The sequence below is a fragment of the Lipophrys pholis genome, assembly GCF_963383615.2.
Source record: "Lipophrys pholis genome assembly, chromosome: 4".
NCBI classification, from domain to species: Eukaryota; Metazoa; Chordata; class Actinopteri; order Blenniiformes; family Blenniidae; genus Lipophrys; species Lipophrys pholis.
Genome location: NC_137637.1, coordinates 17,131,665 through 17,154,932, shown reverse-complemented (window position 1 = coordinate 17,154,932; position 23,268 = coordinate 17,131,665). Strand labels below are relative to the sequence as shown.

The 23,268-nt window shown below is 42.0% G+C and overlaps 1 protein-coding gene across 3 annotated transcripts; it reads right to left on the bottom strand.

Moving 5' to 3' along the window:
* Positions 1–559: 559 nt before the first annotated feature.
* On the bottom strand, positions 560–22,408 carry LOC308108571 (uncharacterized protein). 3 transcript variants are annotated; one of them, XM_080461644.1, is made up of 10 exons: positions 22,233–22,408; positions 19,317–20,159; positions 15,157–17,653; positions 5,115–5,227; positions 4,485–4,581; positions 4,150–4,294; positions 3,882–4,006; positions 3,574–3,773; positions 3,364–3,443; positions 560–1,302 (listed from the first exon to the last, which is right to left on the bottom strand). In XM_080461644.1, exons 2-9 carry the CDS (start codon positions 20,138–20,140, stop codon positions 3,368–3,370), a joined length of 4,077 nt encoding a protein of 1,358 aa, XP_080317770.1. In that variant the 5' UTR covers positions 20,141–20,159; positions 22,233–22,408; the 3' UTR covers positions 560–1,302; positions 3,364–3,367. The 3 variants fall into 3 exon arrangements, with proteins under 3 accessions (XP_080317770.1, XP_080317771.1, XP_080317772.1); XM_080461645.1 differs by having other exon boundaries at positions 22,246–22,387; XM_080461646.1 differs by lacking the exons at positions 15,157–17,653; positions 19,317–20,159; positions 22,233–22,408 and adding an exon at positions 8,478–9,820.
* Positions 22,409–23,268: the final 860 nt, after the last annotated feature.

The window sequence follows — 23,268 nt, the reverse complement described above, 5'->3', positions numbered from 1 at the left end:
CCCACTGTGAAAGCAACATCGTTGGATTTTGGTTGCTCATCACGACTCTCTGGGTTAGGTGTCATTTTAGAGTCTTACAGTATAAAAATATATTTTAGAAGCTCTTTCCTCCCTTTCATATCCCAACAGGGTTGGTAAATCAGTGCTCCGACAGTAACAATAATTAATTCATGTTAAATACAATGAAGTCTGGGAGGTTTGGTGGTTAGCACTCTTGCATCACAATGAGAAGACCTTGTTTAGATTTTGAGCTTGCATTTTCCTGCGTGTTTACTGTCTTTCTGTGGGTGCACTGGCTTCCTCCAATAATCCAAAGATTTGCTGATTAGGTTACATCGACTAGTGACTCTAAATTGCACCTCGGGGTGAATATATGTGGGCGATTGTGTATTTGGCCCTGAACGGAGTGGCGACCTGTGAAAACTGTTCCCTGCATTAGCTCAGCAAACAGCACGTCTTTAGGTTTGGATGAAGCAGGTTTAGAAGATCCATGGATGTAAAGACAGGAGTGGAAACATTTTGAATAAAGTAAGAGGGCAACCCAAGGCAAACACCAATGTGTTTATTTTTTGTTGTTGTTGTTTTTTTTTTAGCAAAAACAGTTGTAGAGGTGAAGAGACCGAACAGTGAAGCTGTTATAACTGTGATTCTGCTTCACAGGTAAGTATCTGTTCTGTGTGGGTGTTGGATGGTGGATGTGCGGTGGGTTATTTTGCATGAAGGAAACATAACATCTCACTATATTTGAGGAGGTGTGCATCAGAGGTAGACCTGGAAGGAGGTGATATTTCTCTCAGTTGGATTCTTCTAAACATTTTATGTCCAGTGTTACCTACCTTAGCTTTTGGTTCCGGGACAGGGGAACGGGTAAAGCATTATATCATTGTCAAGTATACTAACAACTATAGAAAGGCATGGATGTTAGTGTGTCCTGCTTAAGGCCTATAGTGTCATCAGTCCCAGTCACACACAAGCATACAATAAGAAAGTCCATGGCTTTGCCCTAAATTACATCAGTTTGCTTACCCTTCACTCCACAGCCTCTATACAATACTTGATAAAAACATGTACTTGGCACTGATGTGCCATGGACTCGGCCTTGGCACCAGAGGTCACTTGGAAGATATAAAAGTTCTTGAATGTCTCTGTGCTCAGTAAAAGCTTGAATTCTCCCTCCTTCAAGTCTCAGTGAAGGTCCACAAAAAGGCACTCAACGCACAAAATGGAGCAATCATGTCAAGGCGTCTGTCGGCAGCAGTGAAGGTGGAAGCTGAGATGGACTGGTTTCTCAATCAACGTCTTCTGTTGGGGACAAATGAAAGACACAGAGAGAAGAAAAGTTTTACACCCAAGTAGACTTTCAGTTCATGTCATTAATTCAGCAATGATAAAATAACTGTAGTGTCTTCAGAGTGTTCATAAACACTCTAAAAAGCCAAGAGAGGGTCTATTTTGAGCGTTAAAGAAAATCCACTTATCTAAACATAACTACAATAGAAATGTTAGGCTTAAGATACATGGCTGTGAGCTCCACTGGAAAGCAAAGGTGCATTTTTTTTTAGCGTGGAGTGCATTTGGGTACAGTGAAAGTGTTTACCCATTGTGCATTTTTCATCGTAATGGGAGAAAATATTGCAGAGATAATGGCCCACTTCCTGTTTTTGTCTCGGCTGCCACTTTAATCAAAGTCTGCATTACATAACCCTTCTGTCGTAAAGATGTTTTTTTTTTTAAGTAAAGTTTGTGTTTGGCTGCACTTAATCATGACTCACAAGAAAAGTAGTTGTGTCCATAAAGTCGCCATTTCCGCAATTGATGCACAGGAAAAGACAAAAAACAAAAGTACTCAGGCTGTCAAAAACATTACGCTTGTTGTTTAAGAGTGCAAACAGTTCCTGCATAGATCTGCCTGTCTTTGTATCAAGATAGAGGCTGGAGGTCGGTGTAAAAGATACAATCCTGGGTCAAACTCAACCGTTCAAATTTGAAGCTCATTGCAGATGGAATGTCTGCAGAGACTGAGAATATGTGTAGCCATTTCCTGGTCATTTCCCATATTAGTTACCAACTGCGTATATTTACATACTGAGCATACTTTTTGTATCTATGCTTCTACTTTGCATTCCTAATAATATGTTTATCTGAATTTTTTGCTTATTATCTTGTATCTCTTGTAAAGTGAGCCTCGGTACTACATGTCCTCAATTATGTTTTTATTAAAGTGGTTTTCTTCCCATTTATTCATTTCATCTGTCTGCATGATAAATCGGTGATGTAATTGAAACATTTGATAGTTTTCATGGAGACTCTGTAAGCACTATAGATGAAAAATCGCCTCTTGGCTAACTCTTCTACATTTACAGAAATGCTCGTCAATGTGCACAGGAACTGTTAGTTACAAAAACAAACCCATAAAAAAAAGCTCAATCTGTAAATGCTGGTCTATTGCTGATGCCACAGGGCAAGAAGTCATACTGCTGATATAAAAGATAAAGAAGGGAGTTATAATGTCTACAGAATATCTCATTGTCAGTCAACCGGAAAAAAATAATGAGAGAAAGATCGCTTTGACCAACAGACACTTTACAGCTTTGAGATGATTTTCAGTCACAAGGTCATAGTGTTACTTGATGTTATTACATTAGTGTAAGCTCTTTCTCAGCATAAGCTACTGTTTGCCCTGAGTACTACATTAATTTGGGTGTTATTATGTAGCAATAGTGCCGTTTTTGAAAAAAAAAAAAAAAAAAAAAAAAAAAGGAGAAGAGAAGAGGACTATGTTTCTTTTTCTTAAATGCCATTTTCCCTTGAATGTTTTCACATAAACCCATGAAAATAGACAATTTTAGAACGGGGTTGTCATGTAAATGTGATGGAGATCAAACAAAATAATAAGCTATAATGAGAAACTATTGGTGGAGCATGTATGACAGGTGCAGGTAATCAAAACGGTCCCACCCATGGGACTCCCAGTTTCAGAGTGAAAGCTTTCAACACTTCTGCACTATTGTCCTAATGCTTTTCATTGCCTGTGTACTTCAACAGCTGCTGACACCAAAATCTTTCAATGTGACGTTTCTTAGGAAGTCTGGCATCCGCGAAAATGTGTTAGTCTGAGGCATCGCATCATAATAGAGATAATAGCAAGACTTTCCCTCTAATGCGTGACAGCTGACAGTCCCAATTCACCTGGATTTCAAATGTTTGACGTGTTTTGATGGTTCGATTTGCTCATGAAGCAGTCTGAATCCCTGTGAGAAGGCAATAGATGTGCCCACCCCAAATGAAGATGAATCAGCAAATGCACCCTGTATGTAACACATACTCTCTACATTGAAAATGATATTAAACTACCGTACTCACCTGGCTAAGTATCACCATCGTACTGACTCAGACGCTTCTTTGACTTCAGCTCTTTCAGCCAAGCTGGCGAGGCGATGGTGCTGAATGAGAAAAAGAATCAACGTCACTGACCGTCTCAAAGGATTTGGGTTATATTTTGTTATATTATATATTTGATTTTCACCGTTTTTAAAAAAAATGTGAAATGTCTTGTGCTGTCGTTGGTCTTACCCTCCATCTTTCCCGCCTATGGGTGGCAGAACCCGTGCAGCCCCTGCGAGGTAAGCAGCTGAACGAGGTGAGCGCGGGAGCGGCGAAGGAGGTGTCACCCCTTCGTCATTCTGGCTTTCCTTTTCCTCCACTGCCTTGTCTGCTTCGTCTTCCTCTCTTCCCCCACTACCGCCTCCAGTTGACCTCTTTTTCAGCTGAGCCTAAACAATGAGTACATTAAATTTAAATACATCCATATGGATTGTACCACAAGCAATAAAAAAAAAAAAAAAAGTGTTTCAGCAATTCTTGAATTTAAGGGAACTCACAATCAAGGCTGCTGGACTCACACCAGCGAAAACAGGCACTCTTTTTGAAGGAGGAGAAGAGGCCACCTTCGATATAGGCAGTTCATCCTCAGAGTCAGACCGCCTTTGTGCAGTCTTGTTTTCGACTAAAACAAAAATGACAGACAAGTCAAAACGGGAAGCAGAGAATTCACATGGCTAAAGGGGATCCTGTTGTTATATAGTATAAGACTTAGAAAAACACTTGATGGTGCCGTTGGAAATGATTAGACACTATCATTGTATTAACCTGTGGTGTCGCGGGTTCTCCAGTCTCGTCTTTCTGTCTCATCCAACCCTGCACGGAACGAGCGTGTCGGACGTGATCGGCTGCGCCTCTTACCCAGCTCCACCCTGGATCTCTGTGCACTGGTGTCGAGGAGAGGAGTGGCACTCTGCGCAGAGACACACAAACAGAGTCACCTGTGTTCATGAATTCAATATGATACGAGAACACCCGTATCCACAAAAAGGTTAGCAAAATTAATAGAGCCATCCTATATCAACATTAAAAGAGATGAAATGGCCTTTTCCAGTAAATATTAAGGAACGTTAAGGAAGTTTTAGACATAAAAAGTGACCAACCTCAGGAAAGGGAGCCAACTCTGGTTCTCTCTGGAAATCAAAGCTATCTGGATCCTCTGAGGAAAAGTCAGGGGCTTCATCAAGGACGGGCTGTGGACTGAGGAATACAACACAGGTGAGGAAGTGTAGGCACCAACTGTTCCTATTGGTGCTGTGCACTGATAACCACAAGGGGGCACAGGGAGAGCAGCTCCTGATTATACTTTACACACATATCATGTGTAGCTCCAAAACATAGATTCTGAATAGTTTTTCAGACTAATTAAGTGCATAATCTAAATCATAAATGACAAGAAAAGACAAAAAACTGATGAGGTAAAATAGATGCTCTTCTCACTGGCATGGGGGTGATGACCGATTGCACAAAATGACAAACTGTCTAGTCTAAACAACAGCTCCAGGATACTTTCTTTAAGACTTTAGTATCTGATAGCTATGGGACTTCTATTTTCAGGTGTGCTCTGTTTTAATCAAATCACCTCCGTGTGAGGCCACACCTACAGCACAATACACAAAGAATGATACCTAAGCCTGTCCGGTCCTGCCTGTCTCCATCAGAACTGCCTGAGGAAATAGAGCGGCTTAGTATAAAAAAAACACAGGTAGGTTGTGAGGCGACATCTTTCCTACCTTTCACTTTGTCGTGGTTGTTCAGAGATCACCTCCTGCTTGTCCAGCTCACTGTCTATCAAAGCGTCCGTGTCCTTCTCTTCAACATTTGTATGGTAGCTGTCAACCTGCGCCTGAGAGATGGACACAAGACAAGAAAAGCACATCATGCAACACAGCCTTTAATATATTGTCAAATACTGTATATAAGTCTTTAAACAAGCCTTAATGAGTTTAAAGCTTTGTATTTTAACAACAATAAATAAATACAAACTGCTGTGTCATTAGAATTAGGATCATTCCGTCCGGTAAATTGGTGCACTACAAACTGAAACTTGCAGTGTTGAGACTGGCAAGGAATCAACTGTGTATCGAGCCAAGCTCACTAACTACGACAGGAGAGAGGACTAAGGACCAGCCAAGCATGTGTGTTTTAATGAGCCCGTCACAGAGACTGAGCTGTCCTCAACACACACACACACACACACACACACACACACACACACACACACACACACACACACACACACACACACACACACACACACACACACACACACACACACACACACACACACACACACACACACACACACACACACACACACACACACACACACACGTCGTGATGTCACACCCACATGCTGGAATGTATGCACGCACACACACACAATCGCACAACAAAAGGAATTATTGTGCACGTCCTCGCAGACATTCCTTAAAGCTCACTCCACATTTCAAGAGGCACATCCCAGTGTTGTGTTGCCCGATATTGTCACCTGGATACGAGACAACGCCCGGACAAACACCCATGCCGTCCTCTCATCTCCCCCACAGCTGAATTTATTACTCACTACTCACAGGGCTGCTTCATTTGCTCAATACCAGTTATCTGGCAGCATCACAGCGTGAGTGAATGGGCTTCTAGTGATTTTCCTATAACCACACTGTGTTCAGGAGTAGAGAAAAAAACAACCCGGAGACTCAGTTTATAGTGGCACTATTATTATACATGTATCAGTCCTCCCTCTATCACAGAAAAGCCACAGCACAAAACATTCTGAATTACCTAATTTTATCTTTTGCTTTGCTTCTGTTTTTCTCCATCACAGGTTGCATTAAATTAGAGCTTAAACTGAATCAATTTTCTGGATGATTCTCTGTTGGTAGACGAAGAAAAAAGTAAGGAAGAGCAAGCGGATCTAGTCTGGTTTATGGATCTGAAAATCAAACAGTGCACCTATTTCTAGTCTGAATTTAAAACAACACAAGATACATCTTAGCCAACATAAAGCTGCAAATGATTAACACTTGAGATGTTTTGGAGCCATGTTGTTTGTTGCAACCTCCCAAAAAAAACATGTATGAAGATGCATATCTTCCATTAAACTATCAAAGACTATTTAACTTACTTATGATGGCAAATTCACTTCTCGTGTCAGATTCAATTATGTAATGATGATCCTCGGTCTCTATTGAGCTATTCTGGACTATATGGACTTTAACTTGGCCACTTAATCCTTCACACAAAATTTAGGAGTATACATGTATATCATTTAATTTACATACATCTGTATCTGCAGCACGCTGTATGAGTAAACGTGGCATATTAGGATTGAATGTCTGTGTATGATTGCTACCTGCCTGTGATAATTGGAGCCAATCTGCACAAACACCATTAAACATTATGAACTAAGTCCAAACATCACAGAACTGGGAGCTGCTGAGATCCGCATGTACCTGAACAGAAACCAAACATTGTTTAACTGTCTATCTAAACCCTGCCTCATGAACAATAACAGTTTTTAATGGATTTGGATAGTATAAACTTTATGGTCCATAATTGTATGTGAAGTCCTTGTTGGTATTTCCTGCTATAGATGTATTTTTGAATAGCTTTCATTCTATCCACATTTCAGGTGCGAAAACATTCTGCTTGTGCAGCTTAAACATAAACCTAAACTCTCCAAATTCCTAACATATTCCCCAAACTGAATATTCGGGAGAACTTCTGCACGAGTATATGCAAAGCTATAATAAGGGCTAAAAAGTACACCTGTGTGTACCAGTACAGAATGTGCATGTTTGGGCGGAGGATCCGCTGTACAAGTTAAGACAGATTCAGCTTTATTACAGTTTAGCTGCATCACATTTTTGTAGTGGTCACTGGAATGTGTGAGAGAGCTTGTTTACAGAAGCAAGGGCAACGTCCCGAAGAAGATGCCACAAGCACAGTGAGACTGTATGAGAGTGTAATTCAGAATAACTGATAAGTCTGGCCAGTAAAACTTCTAAAAATGAGATGAATGAATTGTTGAAAGAGCGAACATGTTATTTCCTCCTATTGGCGTTTGTGTTCCCCACCTACCCAAATGTGTACGTACACTTAAGAATCAACTTTGTATTGTGCAAACATGTGTTAAAATCGAATGTATTAACATGTATTCAAAGACCAATTTGATGCAGATAAAGAGAGAGCAGACATAAACAGCCAGTGTCAGATCCAGTAAATGTTGTGTTAAGAGTGCCACACTTTGTTTGGTTCTCTAGTTTATCTCTGACACACAACACAGATGGAGAGGGAAAGGGCATGCAAGTACACTGATAACACTCTACATTTGGAAAACTGTATCAGATAGGTCTGTCCTTCCTGAAGCTCTCTGCCAGGGCCTGCTGTTCTCCCGGTTTAGATTTGCATGACTGGTGGATTTGGGGATATCCAACTAATGATGACTTACGTACACAGAGTGCTTAAGCTATGTCAAAAAAAGGTAAATATTGTTAAGTACTTTAATAAATGTTCAGCAATGATTATAAATAATGTGAACGCATCCAAGACAAATGTTTGGAATAGCATATTATAAAGTAGTATGTCACTAAAACACCAAGTGTCAACAATTTCGAAGAGTTGAAGTGCTGCTGTGTATCTCTGTCCTGCTTACAACCAGCCAAGGCTGATGTCTCAGCAGTGACTATTTATTTTTTTTTATTTAAAGAGTGTTTACAGCCGGAGTAGAAACTTAATGCAGTCCTCCTGAAAGCAACTTGAACAACGTCTCACTTTAACATTAGTCCGTATCCAAAATAGTATGATGTTTTAAGTGCAGCATTACATGAATATTAGCTTATCTTTATAAGACCTTCCTGCATGTCGGTCGTCTATCTTAGCAGTTTGGTTGCTGCTGTTTCTCGCCATCATTAGTTTCTTCTAGGAAATGTTAACATGCTGATTTCAGAGCATCTTTCCCCGACTAATTGATGCCACATATTGCCAACAGCTCAACTAATCTGTCACAGTAACAGGACAATAGTACAAATAGAGGAGTGTTAATTGTTCACTCGATTTGTTGTGGATATGATGAGTGTGACCACATCAGCGCTTACAGAACAGGTTTCAGGGGCTCTCCTCTGAAGGGTCTGCCGACTTCTGAGGGAAAAGCGGTGTATGGATTTCCTGCTACGTCTGGCAAAGCTACGAAGTGGAGACATGGCTCTTTGAAATCTCCCTCCTCCATCCACAACTTCTTCTTCCTCTTCCTCTTCCTCTTCCTCCTCCTGCCTCTCCTCTTCGGTGCCCCACACCACCTCCAGAGCCCCTTGCAGGGACCGCCGCACGCTGCCCATCCATCCCACCATGTGCAGCTGGGCTGCTGACAGTTTTCCTCCAAAATACTGCATGCTTGAAAAGCTCACACAGCTGGTTGTCCTAATGTCAGGGGCATCATGGGAACCGGGTCACCAGAGAAACTTTAGTGAAGCTTTGTTTCAAAAAAAGAGAAAAAAAAAAAGAAGGGACTTCTTGGCATGAGTCAGAAAGTTGGGTTTGAGCTCTGATACTTTTTTGTCATTTCAAACAACCAGAAGGTTTGGACAGCACAAATAATCTGTTGTAGAATGAAGGGATCTGACATCATGCAAAACAAGATATAGTCCATCATTCACTGGAGCAGCATCCTTCCTTGTTCTACATGTTCTTTTGAACCAGCTTGCACGTGCTTCCTGGAACAGTGTGCTACTTGCTATCAGTACAGATGTAAATAGTCTGTGTTGCCATGTGTTTGCACTGTGACAACAACGTTCCACTGTTACAGCCGCTCTGATGGATGTGACATCTTAAACAGTGGAGTTCGGATGAAAGATCCTCTCGTCATCACATCGTTGAAAAGACATCAGCAGGAACGCACATCAAAAACTCCTTTTAGTTGAAACGAATTCAAAAAATAAATAAAGGGACAGTTTACCTCCTTCATGTGCACCCTCCTCCTCTCTTTGGCTAAAAACTTGTTCTGCCAAACTCAAGCTTGTTTGCTATGTCCTATGCCCCAGTTCACACACAAAAAAAAAAAGCAGCGTGGGAAATATCTGCCACTCCAAACATCCAGAGCCAAGTCACAGAGAGGTAGCTCACCCCTTTATCTCCGGTAGACAACAGTGACTTCACAGAACGTCAAAACAAAGCGAAGGTCTGTGCTCAGATGTGGAAAAAAATCCCAAGGGAAGGAAGGGAGGAAGGTGCGGCAGGCTGGGCCAAGGTGTTTTCTGTACCTCCCTCGGCTGCTCCCTTCCCATAGGTAGATGTAGGCAGTGAAAGAAGTGAGTCTTTTTCAGTAGAAAAGGAAGGGGGGAGCAGCAGAGAATGAGCGGACTGGTTGAAGGCTGGGAGAGCGAAAGTTGAGTGAATGGACGGCAGACGTACACTTTCTTTGGATTATCCTGTTATCTGCTCTGTGTATGAGAGAGAGAGAGAGAGAGAGAGAGAGAGAGAGAGAGAGAGAGAGCAACTCCATGTATGGTCATACTGACACGCTGCCCTGTTGGACAGACCCAAATGAGGACATGCTGACCACACAGCATGGAGGCCTGTCTTACTATGAGATCCACCCATCAATGCATTTCTTAGAATTTTTGAAGTGAGTCTGACTTAAGGTCTGACTGGCTACATACATTGTTTGCCCCCAACCCAAAAAACCCATAAAATTCTCATCCAGATGTCATATCCTAAATCTTTTCCCTAATCAATACCACTGTTCACTGTTTAAGTGACCTAATAAGTGTGTGTGTGTGTGTAAGATGCACAAACTCAGCTAACTTGATGGTTGTTGAGGTTGAGAATAAGGAAGTGCAATTTCTTGGAGCAGTAGCACCACTCAGTGGTCCATTTGAGAAACCTTTTCCAGAGACATGAACAGAAAAGCAGCAAAACTATAGGACATGTTATTCGCATTGCCCCCCTTACAGCCTTTGTGTGTGTTATGGTTCGTTTGCTAAAGAATGCAAACAGTGAGCAGCAATGTGATATCGAAAAAACACACACTGAAGCAGCGTTCAGGGCTCCAGAATTCTATGTTTTCATCTATGCAACAAAAACGCTGCATGTTCAAACAGGTGGTGAACCGAACCGTCCTCTGTAGCATTTCTGTGCCAGTTTCCTCATCAGGTGCAACTGTCATGGTTTGTCTCATGAAGGATCTGTCAATACCTCTTTTATCAGAAGATAACCCTTTCTGGATACAAGGTGTGTTGAATTTGTCATGGGCTGATTTTAAACCCACAAGGTGAATATTAATGTTTCATCATCTAATGCCTCAGCAGCATAGGTGCACATCAGCCCACTGATCAGGAACACTCCTGTCTGGCTACATGACTGCAAATGTACCCTAACTTTAGTGAGTGCATGAATCTTGAAACTTTATTTTCTATTTCATCATATGACACCCCCTGTATGTATTAGATTTTAATGAATGTGCTTCAGTTATCATCATCCATAGGTTCCTTAGTTTAAGATGAGCAATTAACTTTCCAAGTTATGAGTTGATTTGAGCAACAAAACTAATGACAATTTCCTCATGTTGGATGGTTGTATATCTTATGTTTTATAGACTTCTATAGATGAGAACATCTTATTATTTCTCCAGAAATGTAACTGACACAATAAAAACAGCTAGTTAAAATGTGAAATAGGTAGGACTGCATGTTGGTGTAGTGATTGGTGCTCTTGTCTCATACTAAGGATGTCGTGGGTTTAAACCCAGGCTGGGCTTCCATTATTATTATGTGTGGAATTTGCATGTTCTGCCTGTGTATGTCAGGTTAATCAATAACCTGGGTGTGTATCTCTCTTGCTTACCCTGTGATTTGTTGGGTTTCTCTCTGTAAAAACCACCTAGAAATGACTGTGTTGTAATTGAAGCTATATAAATAAAGTTGAATTGAATTGAATTGATGGCCTAGGATGTACTTGAGTGCCCGCTGAACTGGATAAAGAGTTATGGAAGATAAATGGATTAAGTGGGCCACCCAGTCGTCCCGTCCGACTATATTAGACAAATGTCCTCAGGTACCAGGAATCTGGCAATGGGACACAAACCTTTCCCAGCAAGGCTTTGTGTAAAGCATCACATTTCCTTTGCTCTTTCTTGTCTCCCCAAAATTTCCTCCTCCATCCTGCCATCTTATTCCCAGATTTAAAAAAAATGAAAAAGAAAAGAATACATGACTCATCAAACAGGACATGCTCTTCTACTGCTCCCCTATCCCATTTTGATGCTCTCATGCTGATCAGCCATTGGCAGAGGTCAACAAGGGGACTCCGACTGTGTTAATCTGTGTGTAATGACACCAGTTTATCATAATCAGCGAAAAAAGCTGTCAGCAGTTTTCGCTCTTTGGAGGAATCAGACCACCCACATGGGTCAGGGTGTATTGTGGAGCCTCGGTTAGCCATAAATCTGGTGGTTCATATGCTTTTTTATCTTTTCAGCAACCATTTCACACTGTGAACATCCCAAAAGACAAAAGGCAATTCTGAGGACACCCACGCTTGGTTGTCTAGCATCACTGTTTGGACTTTCACCAAGGCTGCTGAGAAGTTGTTGCTATTATTTGAGCTTCTTATCATGCTTCTAACACAACTTGAAGACAACTTCAAGAACTGCCTGCTCATGTATTTCCTTACGTCACACCTCAAATGCATTATTTTTATTGATGTGGCTGAACAGTCGGAAATAGTATAACTTTTCTCATAGACGTCTCATGAAAGAAAAATTTTATGAATATTTTAATGCTGAATTTTGCATTTAGACCACAAATTCATAATTCAGACCCTGGACTGGATTCCAGCCGACTGCGGGAGAAGGCAGGTTACCATCCACTGTGCAGCCCTGTGTTGGAGCCAGGACAGGACATACTCTGGACAGTTCGTCAGTCCATCACAGGACAAACAGAGAAATATACAACCACACACACTCACATTCACACATGGTGTTACCAATTAAACTCACATGCACGCTCTTGGACTGTGGTAGGAACCTGGCGTACCCAGAGGAAATCAACGCACACATCGCACGCCGTACATAAAGGCCCAGCCAGTAGTTGAACCTCGACTTTGTCTGTGAGGCCAGAGTACTAACCAGTGCTCCACCACTCAGCACTTATTTCATCTTATCAAAACACAATGATTACATTGATCATTATTTGTTACGTTCCCATCAATACTGATTTTTTAAAGTACAGGAGACGTTAAAAGGGGTCATACTATGCAAAATTCTCTTTCTTATGGTTGCGGCACATACCTGGGAATGGCGCCACTGAATAGACGAACATCTGTCATCACTTTCTCCGGCTTGTTTCATTTATTTTAACAGTGTGTGCTCCAACAGAGTGAATCAGAAATCAAACCCTATATAGTGTCATCGGGGGTGTTGTGTCAAACGATGGGCGTGCTGTTGGTCAGCTCCCTCCCTCCTCTGCTGCATGGCTCAGCAGGTGCTCATGATTTAGGTAATGAGCGGAGCGTCTGACTGTTATAAGTACACTCGCAGCAGCAGGAGGGCAGACAGGAATGAACAGCGGTACCAGGCACTGCGTGTTGGGAAGACTTTCCTACAACACACAGTGACTCGCCTGAGAAGACACGCTCTGTTCACCGCCTTTAATGTTGGCACAAAGGTGCATTCAGGGACGCTCTGTACTTTTCAATCTTGACGACATGTGCTGCCGCCTTTGTTGTGAATTAGATGAAAACAGTATCTGGATATAATTTAAGTGCTTAGAAAGAAAGGAAGAAGTTAAGTTAAAAGCTTGTGAAATGTAGTATATATTAAGGTAAAACTATTTGATTCAAAAATGAACAATGATTAAATTTTAAAATGTTTGTCATACACTTCTGTTACTTCATTAATTAATTGTTGTTTGTGTTCAAGGTTTTTTACCTAAAGAAGCTAAAGAAGTTAAAGAGTACCTGCTACAACAAAATAAATTAAATGCAGGAAAGAATCCTGCCGTCTGAGTAAATACCTGCCAAACATCTTCTGAGTGGGTCTCGAGTCCCATCAAGTGTGGGACTTGACAGAGAGCATTTGACAGTTGGTTTAGCCAATCCCTCTCAAGGCAGTCCCTCCCTTTGACCCTCCCACAAGTAGGCAGCTCTGCTGTGGCACATGGCGCCACGAGAGGAAGTACTTCCTCCTCTTCCCAAGATGGACTTGTGTGGGCGGAGCCAGTCCAGCTCACACAGACACAGCAGATTCTGAATGCAGCTCATAACAGCCAATATTCAAATGGATGAAAATCAAGGAAAAGCTGAATTTGGGTCAATAAACTTTGAATATAACTTTGGACCAACGAGACCCAATAAAAAGTATTGATAAGCTGTCCCCTTTTAACACAAACATAGGAAAAGATTTCTGATGGTAATCAATCTTGGAAAGTCATACAATGGCCAAAATTAAATCCCTAAAACTACTTTTATGGAGACGTCAAATATAATTAATCACAAATCTCGTCTCATGTGGGGGCACATCTAGAAAGCTATAATGCACGTTTGCCACCAACTCGACACTGCGTTGATGAGTTCAGTGTAAACTCCTTTTTGCAGCTGACTCATCTGTGTCAGAGTACAACAAAACTAAATCCAGTCAGTGTCACGCCTCCTCTCACACGCCTTGTCTTTTTAAGATTTCTTCAATCATTTCATGAACAATCAGGTCTTTTCACTGGGTATACAGGTTAGGTGTTGTACTGGTGTGGGCAGAGTCGGCACCAAAAATACTTGACCCACCCAAGCAAAACAATATCTGGTTTCATCTTATTGTGTCACTTGTGTCAAACTTCAGCATCTATTATATTAAATAGCCGTTTTGGTGGCTTTAGAGAAAGATAAAGTACGAGCAATATACTAATTAAGGAATTCACTTGAGTTATATTGAGACCTACTTTAATTCAGGCTAAACACATTTAGTGTCTAATATGAGTTGAAAGTCGTACATTGCTTAGGTTCGGTGTCACTATAACTTCCTGTTTCACCACAGAGAACACATCAGGCCCCATCCATTAAAGTAAATACACTCATGATATTCAATTTGATCATACAACTCTGTTTGAAATATAACAGACTGACTATTTAACAAAGCAGCATATATGAACACCTAAAAACATTTCTATTTACGGACTTGTATGAGACTCACACGCGCACACAGAGTTATTGCATTTTCACAGGCCTTTCTAAATGCTATTAGTAGTGGTGTTAAAATGTCTTCAAATAATTGTGTTGTGTTTTCCACATTCACACACTCGTGTGACAAACTCACAGAACATAATCAAACCGTAACTGTGGCCTAACTCTGACAGGGACCTCTGTTTTTGTCACCACAGTGACATCAGCCGTCATGGGTTAGTCTGTCTTCAGGTTTCGATCTCCAATATAGAAGAAAGCACACACACACACACACACACACACACACACACACACACGCACACGCACACACAACAAGTTTTTCAGCTGTGACTTAATCGGGGCTGGAGCAAGTATGACAAGATATTTTTCATTGCACTACAGGAATGCCAATGTGTCGGTGCAGGAGAGGCGTGCGCAGCTGCCAGCCTGATATGATTCAGTGCTGAAACCACCACGTTTACATGTACACTCCTGTCTCCATTCTGAACCTCGCCCTTTCTGTGTAACTGAACTATTAACCCGTTCGTGCAGCGTTTTCAGACAACAGCTCCCGAGTGCCACAGAAGTTAAGATCAAGTCGACCCGAGTGGGGCTGACTTTTGCTTTTACCTCATGCCAGCTTTCTTCTTCAACTTCATCTTCGTGTTCCTCCACCTCGTCGTGTCTCTCTATCACTTCAACCACATCTGTGAAGCAAACGCGTTTTCTTTCTGGCTTGTCTCGCCGCTTCCTCTCCTCCACCACCACGTCCATGGATGTTGGCGTCAGCATGGCGCTGTCAGATTTCTCCACCCACTCTGGTTCTTTGCTCTCCTGAGGTCTGGTATCAAGTGGCACCAGGGTCTCTTCTCTATCCAACAGGTCAGCTGCCCGACTATGGGTGGCTGGAGGGGTTTCCACTTTATTCCGTGAGCCCCGTACTCTTGGTTTGACTGAAAAATCATCATAAACAACCTCATTCTCAGGCTTCTTGACAGAGAAGTCATCAAAGTTGTTAGCAGTTGGACTCCTTGTGGATTGGGACGAATACGGTGACTTGGATCTCTGATTCACATCTTCAGAGTCAAAGCTGGACAGACTTGGCTCGGTTCTGTCCACGGTATTCTCAATTTGCCTGTCGGTCAACCAAGACTCCTTCCTTGCTCGCTCTTCCTCTCTCTGCAACATTTCCTCTCGCAATCTTTTCTCTGCCTCCTCTCTCTGTTGTTCTATTTGCCTCAGTCTCTCCATCTCCTCTGCTCTTTCTTCTTCAAACTGTCTTCTTCTCTCCACCTCTCTCTGTTGTTCTATTTGCCTCAGTCTCTCCATCTCCTCTGCTCTTTCTTCTTCAAACTGTCTTCTTCTCTCCACCTCTCTCTGTTGTTCTATTTGCCTCAGTCTCTCCATCTCCCCTGCTCTTTCTTGTTCAATCTGTCTTCTTCTCTCCACCTCTCTCTCTTGTTCTATTTGCCTCAGTCTCTCCATCTCCTCCTCTCTTATTCTTCTTTCCGACTCCTCCATCCTCTCTCTCTCAATTTGCTTCTTTATCTCATCCTCTCTCTGTTTTTCTCTCAACCTCATGTGCTCCATCTCCTCTTCTCTTTCTTTTTCGATCTGTCTTCTTCTCTCCTCCTCTCTCTGTTTTTCTATCAGCCTAAGTCGCTCCGTCTCCTCCTCTCTTACCCTTCTTTCCAACTCCTCCATTCTCTCTTTCTCAATTTTCCACTTCATCTCCTCCTCTCTGTGTTTTTCTATCAGCCTCAATTTCTCCATCTCCTCCTCTCTTATCCTTCTTTCCAACTCCTTGATTCTCTCACTTTCATTTTGCCTCCTTACATCCTCCTCTTTCTGTTTTTCTATTTGCCTCAGTCTCTCCATCTCCTCCTCTCTTTTCCTTCTTTCCAACTCCTCCATCCTCTCTCTCTCAATCTGTCTCCTTATCTCCTCCTCCCGCTGTTTTTCAATTTGCCTAATTCTCTCCATTTCGTCCTCTTTTTCCTGCTGCATTTTTCTCTCATACTCTCTTCGCCTTCGTTCCTCATCCTCCTCCCTTCTTAGTCGATCCTGCATCCTCTCTTCCTCTTCCAGCCTCCTGCGCCTCGTCCTCTCTCTTTCGTCAGCCTCTTCTCTAAATCTTTCCATCTCCCTCTCCTCCTGTCTGAGCTTCTCCTCCACCTGTCGTGCCCTCTCTCTTTCCTCCTCTTCCCACCTCTGTCGTTCTCTGTCCACAGTCAACCTCTCTTGCCTTCTCTCCTCATCTTTCAGCCTTTCTCTTTCCATCTGATCCTGTTTAAGGTTTTCCTCCATCTGCCTCTCTCTCTCTCTCTCCTCCTCTCTCTGTCTCTGATACATCAACTCTTTCTGCCTCTCCTTTTCCAACTCTTCTTTTCTCAACTGCTCCCTCTCTCTTTCCTCTTCTTGCAACCGCTCTCTTGCCTGCTCCTTTCTCTGTCTTTCATGTCCCTCCTGCTCCTTTAGCATCCCTCTTTGTTTTTCCTCCTCCCTCAGCCTCAGCTCTTCCCTCTCTTGTGCCCTTTCCTTTTCTCTCTCTTTTTCCAGTCTAATCTCTTCTTCTAATTTGAGTCTCGCCTGTTCTTGCTCCTCTGCTCTCCGTCTCTTTTCAAATTCTGCGTGTTTCAGTCTTTCTTCTTCATTTTTGATCTCGTCATCCTTCCTTTGCAGGAGTGACACTCTTCTATAAACCGGCACTGAAACGGGGACTTCCTGCTTAGTGTCATCCTCATGAGTCTTATCATTATCTTCTTCTTCTGAGCTGGATTCAGATGCTGAGCCCAGTATCACTGGCGGCCCGCCATCATCTCTCTCCACTGTGCCGAATCGAACGGAACGACGCTGGAAGTTGTTTCTCTCTGGTGCATGCTCAGCACTTTCACCAGCATCCAGGTCACCGTTATCAGCGCGGCGAAGAGATGGCCTTCGTTTTAAACTTTGTGTTGAATTGTTCAGCTCCTCCAGTGCCTCTGTCTGATGCGCTGTTGGTTGTTCAGCTGGTGACAACTTTGGAAGTCGACGCACAGGCTGACCGGGCGATGTCTCTGCAGCAGGGGGCTCAACAGTTGCCGTTTGGGGTGGTTCCTCCGCAACTGGGGAGGTTATACGCTCAAAGCTGTGAAAAAATTTAAACCACGTGAGAAAAATCTGAGTTTATTGATGATCTTTCCTTGATAGAATCTTAACATTCAAGACATAGTTTAGGCATGTCTCTACACAACCATCACAAATCTGATAAATGATTTGGGAACCACCCTGTCAGTATGTCTGTTTATACAGTGGTTATAAAGCAGCAGGCTGCAGCTCAGCTTAGCATAAATAAGGCGCTTCGATTCCCAAAATCATGGTACATTTTTTTATGAAAAGAGAAATCAACTGTAAAACTGTCCTAGAAATTGTTGAAATGTTTTAGATAATGTCATTCCAGGTTGTTTTCTTTCCACAGCAAATCAAATTAGTCTTGAAAGACTTAAAAGTACAGCAGCACTGAGTGATCTGTAAGGAGTCGACACCCTTTTAAGGCACATGGATGGTCACCTATGTTTTTGAGTCCAGGACACAATGTCTGTGGTTACATTTCAATAACAGAAAATACAAATCTATGCTTATACACATGTGTTTGGGTCTAGTTCAAGCATGACCGCATCCAAAACTGCCGTAGAAAGACAAAACGATTATCTTCATCTGAAAACCACAGCATCTTAAAATGTATACACAGTAATAACAACATTAACTTAAACTTAAAACATAGTACTGTAAACTGTAAAAACAATGATGCCACATATAAAGACTATAAGCAGCTCATTTGCACAAAAAAAAAAATATCCCACAATGCTTACTGTTATAATACGATGAATAAAACTAGAGTGGAATATATAAAGATCACCAATGATGTATATATTGGCTGAATGGAAACTACAAAAAAATAAAGACAGGACTATCAGCCGTTAGAGAAACTAGTTACGGTAAACTCATATTGCAGTTTACAGATACTAAACTAACCTAAGGTGCAGAACTATTCCTTATGGCCTCAATAATCCACGTCGTTTCAAAATTATCTTTTTTTTTTTTTACTTGAATCTTTCAGCTGAACTTAATGGATGAATAAACCAAACCTAATGACATTATCTAAATACATTATTAAGATCACAAAAATGATCCTGTAAACATGATATGTGCTTACTGTAGTGCGTTTAAAGTCTAATCCCAATATTTACCCTGCAGTGACATAGTTTGTTCTCTTATCAAACTTTAGTTGAAGAAGGACAACGTTGATATTTTCTGCACTGTTAATCAATTACCACACCCCTGATACGTTCATATTTTCCTGCCTCAACAGCCCTGGACTTGTACAACTGTTCACAGAAAGTGATAGTTGCCATAGATAACACATAAATAACAAATCACAACCTAAAGCTTCTGCCTGCAGGTCTAAATGCTTGATTGCAACAAGACACAACAACACACCGGTTTAATTTATTTTCTTCTACTTTGCACAGGAGGAATGACCGGAAATCCAAGCACCGAAATCCAAATAATTATCTCCAGTATATCTATGAAAAAGTGTGGCCAATGTGCGGCATTTTAATTGTTTGTCTCTTTTTTATCTGTGTCTATCTACTCCATCAAGAACAAAAAAATACTGTAAAAGCGACATAACGTCATATCTTTGATAAATTACCCCATTATTGATGACCTTTGCAAGAAAAAATATTCTTTTTTTTCTCTTTCGGTCTCGTCTTGTTACTCAGTGTGCAGGTGAAGGAGATCTCACTCACCTCCTGGTGCGAGCTCGAGGTACAACCAGAGGCTCCTTCTCTGCATCAGAGCTGCTTTCAGCAGCCCAGTGTTTGATTCGTTCCTTCACATCTCCTCTTCCATTCACAATCACCTGCTCCTCCGCCTTCGCTACAGCCTCAGGCCTCGAAGACGAGTCAAACAGGAGACTAATTCTACGTTTTATACTGTTTCCTCCGGTGTAATCCTCCTTCAGTTCAGGTTCATCCCTCTCTTTGTTCGATGGTTCCGGTGTTTCATTGCTCTTCTCCGGGCTGGGTGACACAGGCTTAATTGAAGTATCTTTGGTGTTGTTTGTTATCGGTTTGGGGACTGGAGGCGGACCACCTGACTCGAACATGGAGGTGAGCGCTGCGGGAAGACGCTTCCTAATGGTGCCCAAATGATAGGTTGATGCGGCTGTGGGAGATCCATCACTACCTGATTCTTCTCGGTTTTGGGCATCATTCACAATATCTACTTTGTGGTTTTGCTCCGACTGTGCGGTCAGATCTGTGGGCTGACTGACTTTAGTCAGCTTTGGTTGTGCTCTGGCGGCTGCCCTCACAGGGCTCAGCTCGGGACCTGAGGGGGATTTTGGTAGAGATTTATTTGGAGCAGGGCTGCTTGGAGTGGGTCTGAAGATGCCTGCAGGCTGAACTTCTCCGGTTGGCGTCGATGTAGGGCTCTTTGGAGCATGGATGGAGCGAATGGAAGCGTTTTGCTGCAGAGAGAAGGGCTTGGGAGTCAGCCGAGGCTTGGGGGCCAGAGTCGGCTTGTTTGCCAGGGAATCTCCAATTCGGGAAGCCTCAACGGAGCCCTCCATAACTGAGTGGCTAAATCACCTGGGGAGGAAGCAGAAGGGGAAGGATGTTTACGTCAGGAAAAACTCCACATGTACATAGAAAAACAAAGAACATTCTGCCTTAAAGCTGAGAGGAAGGCAGCTGGTTGAGGTGTTACAGAGAAGAGCAGAAAAGGCAGGTTGGTCTAGTTTTTTTCCAAGCAATTTACTACAGCAGGAAGAGGAGAAATCAATCATCCTGGACAAGCACCAGCAACTAAGAAATGCCTTCCGTTTCCTCATTTTTACTAACATTGATGGGCAAACCTTAATATTAAATAAAAATGTTTAGATAATTTCAACGGCGAGACTCTGTCTTATAGTAATTGGCAGTAGTAATTGTGATTCCACATATTGTCAGAAATTAATACACAGAGTTCAGTTTATGACTTGAGGTACAACACCATCAATCGCCAAGTAACTGCAGCCAAAACAGTACATTTATTGTCAACCTCCATCTTTTCACTTTGTCACTGGCTATTCTGAAGCCTGGTGCTTGCTTCTATTAGGACCCTTATGTCCTACTTTACTCCTGTACACATCTCTGGAATAGCAAAAGCAAACGTTGCACTATACTGTATATTGGAGAATTTTGGGGAGAACCTCCGCCAAGCAGCAGTTTTGTATAAACTGTTCATTATTTAGTGGTGATGTTCTCCATTATGATTTCTCCTCACCAAAACCTAACTGAATGTTTTGTTTAAAATCTTTCATTTCCAGAAAGTCTATTATTCCTCAAAGGAATAGTGAAATCAAAAAGGTTAATGTTCAGATTAATAAAACACACAGGTTTACATGATATGGGTTTGTCATTGTATGCTGCACTTGACAGAGAGATCTTCAACAATAGGAAATAAAGTAGGGTGGCAGGACACACCGAGACAGACAGAAGCAGGCCTGATGACTCATCACACGGCTCTACGATGAAATCTAAAGCAGCGACAGACACAGCAGACAACAGAAACCACTGAAAAACGAACAATCAATCTACAGCAGAAACACCGACGTTCGCTTAAGCGAGAGCCGGATTCATAAACAATGTGGGTAAAAAAAAGCAGTGTTTCCACATCTGTTCGACTGAATACCACAGGTGCTTAATACGGCACGTCATCTGGTTTGACCTGTAAGACTTTGCACAAACCGGTCACTCCACGCCCCTCACTTTCAAACACTGTGCTCCTCACATCATCGGTTCACTTGTGTCACTTTCGTCTATAAGCTGTTTTCATTTCTAAACATCAGTCAGATTCATCACGAAGATTATTTTTGCTCTGGATATTACTTGTTTTGCCAACTTGCTTGAATACACAACACCTGTGTGTGTGTTTGTGTGTGTGTGTGTGTGTGTGTGTGTATGCGTGTGTGTGCATGATATTGTGTAATGGGATCAGATTGGACTGAAGCTCTGCACTCACCACCCAGTGGGAGCTACTAATGGGTCCCGACTGTTTCCTTTGCTGAATTCCTCAGAAAACAAACACTGTCTTGCAGATAAAGCTGCAAGCTGATGAATGGCAACTGCTGTGGTCTATTTTGTGCATTTCAGGGATTGACAGTGGTTTCATGTTGGAAAAGAAAGAAAAGAAAGAAGGAAAAAAAAGGGATTGTGCAGCAGCAGTCAGCCTGCAAGCTTTTAACTTTATCTGTTGTTTGTCTTGTTTGCCTGTTGCCCTGCCAAGGCTGCTACTCTTCCTGCCTCTCGTTTCACTGCGATGTGCTCGTTGTTTTCATTTCAGTCTTTGGAGCCTTTCTCAATTTGGGTTCAGCTTAACCTCAGACAAGTCAAATATCAAGATGAGATTTAAATCAAATGAATACATTAACGTGACACCGGCGCGCTTCATTAGAGGAAAGTAATAAGTTACTAATAAGCGCGTCAATATTGAACTCCCAGTCGTTGAACCAGCACAGTCCTCAAACCAGACAGACACAAAATAATGTCGGTACTTTGTCAGAGATTATCCCGGATCGGGATTAAGGATGACACAAAGACCATAAAGCTTATGAGAAGAGAGGAGGATCATAAACCTGCTCCTTTCACATCACGATAAAAAAAAGTAGTTTTTGTTTTTACCTTCAATCCTCACCGAGTCATGCAGGTGGACGGAGGGAGGAAGTGACAGGAGTCTTCCTCAGCTTTCTGATCGACTCGCCCGTTGAGCTGACTGTACGCACACACACACACACACACGCACACACACACACACACACACACCACATACACACACTACACACAGTCACATATTCACACTAACAAGACGTCAGCAGACACTCCCTCCGCCCGCCTCAGGTCAACTCACACACACACACACACACACACACACACACACAGGCGCAGAGTTGCTTCAAAATACAAGTGCAGTAATGTGTCCATTATAAAATGATAAATATTCACTTCTTTTTTTGTGTGTGAAAGTGAGTCCTCAAAACAATCAAGTAAAAGTACGCTCCTGAAAAATAGTGGTGAAGAATGACCAACTTTAAAGGATTTTTTTAAAAGCACATTTCTCAAACTCTTACATTGCTGTAAAAATCAAACTCTGGTTACTTGTTTTTAAATCAGATGTAGATATGAAACTGTTTACTTTGTCTTTTTAAAAAAATAAAATGCACCTATTTGCTACTAATATTAATTCAAATTGTGTGAGTATCCAATGAATGAATGATTTAACATTTTACTTTAGTGTGAGTCAAATCACAAACTTGGAGAAAAAGTATGACTACGTATTTGTAATCAATTATTTCCACACCAGCCATATATGGGTGTAATTGGTAGCACTAGCTGTGTGTTTGTGCGTGCGTGCGTGCGTGCGTGCGTGTGTGTGTGTGTGTGAAGGAGTAAAGTTGGGGAGGAAGGTGGTGGCTGTAAGGAGCAGCTGTTCTATGTGATTAGTTAAAACGGAGGCTAAACTTGATCCAGTGGCACAACTTAATGAGTAATTTGGGTAATAAATACTTTCGAGAGTTTTTTTTTTTTTTTTTTTGAAAGACTGTAGTTACTCAAGTCAAACTTTCCCCCATATAATCTACTTTGCGACGTTTAAAAGGCAAAGGAGACTGGCTTGGGTGGAAGGAGCAAATTATGAATACATTACTTTGATTAAACAGCA

What these genes read in the sequence shown, in the direction of transcription:
- LOC308108571 (XM_080461644.1), bottom strand. Translation starts at nt 20,140, where the DNA reads ATGGAGGGCTCCGTTGAGGCTTCCCGAATTGGAGATTCCCTGGCAAAC. An exon ending in AGTTGGCTCCCTTTCCTGAG is followed by an intron (nt 4,295 to 4,484) that starts GTTGGTCACTTT and finishes GTCTCTGCGCAG; the next exon opens with AGTGCCACTCCTCTCCTCGA. An exon ending in ATAGGCGGGAAAGATGGAGG is followed by an intron (nt 3,444 to 3,573) that starts GTAAGACCAACG and finishes TTTCTCATTCAG; the next exon opens with CACCATCGCCTCGCCAGCTT.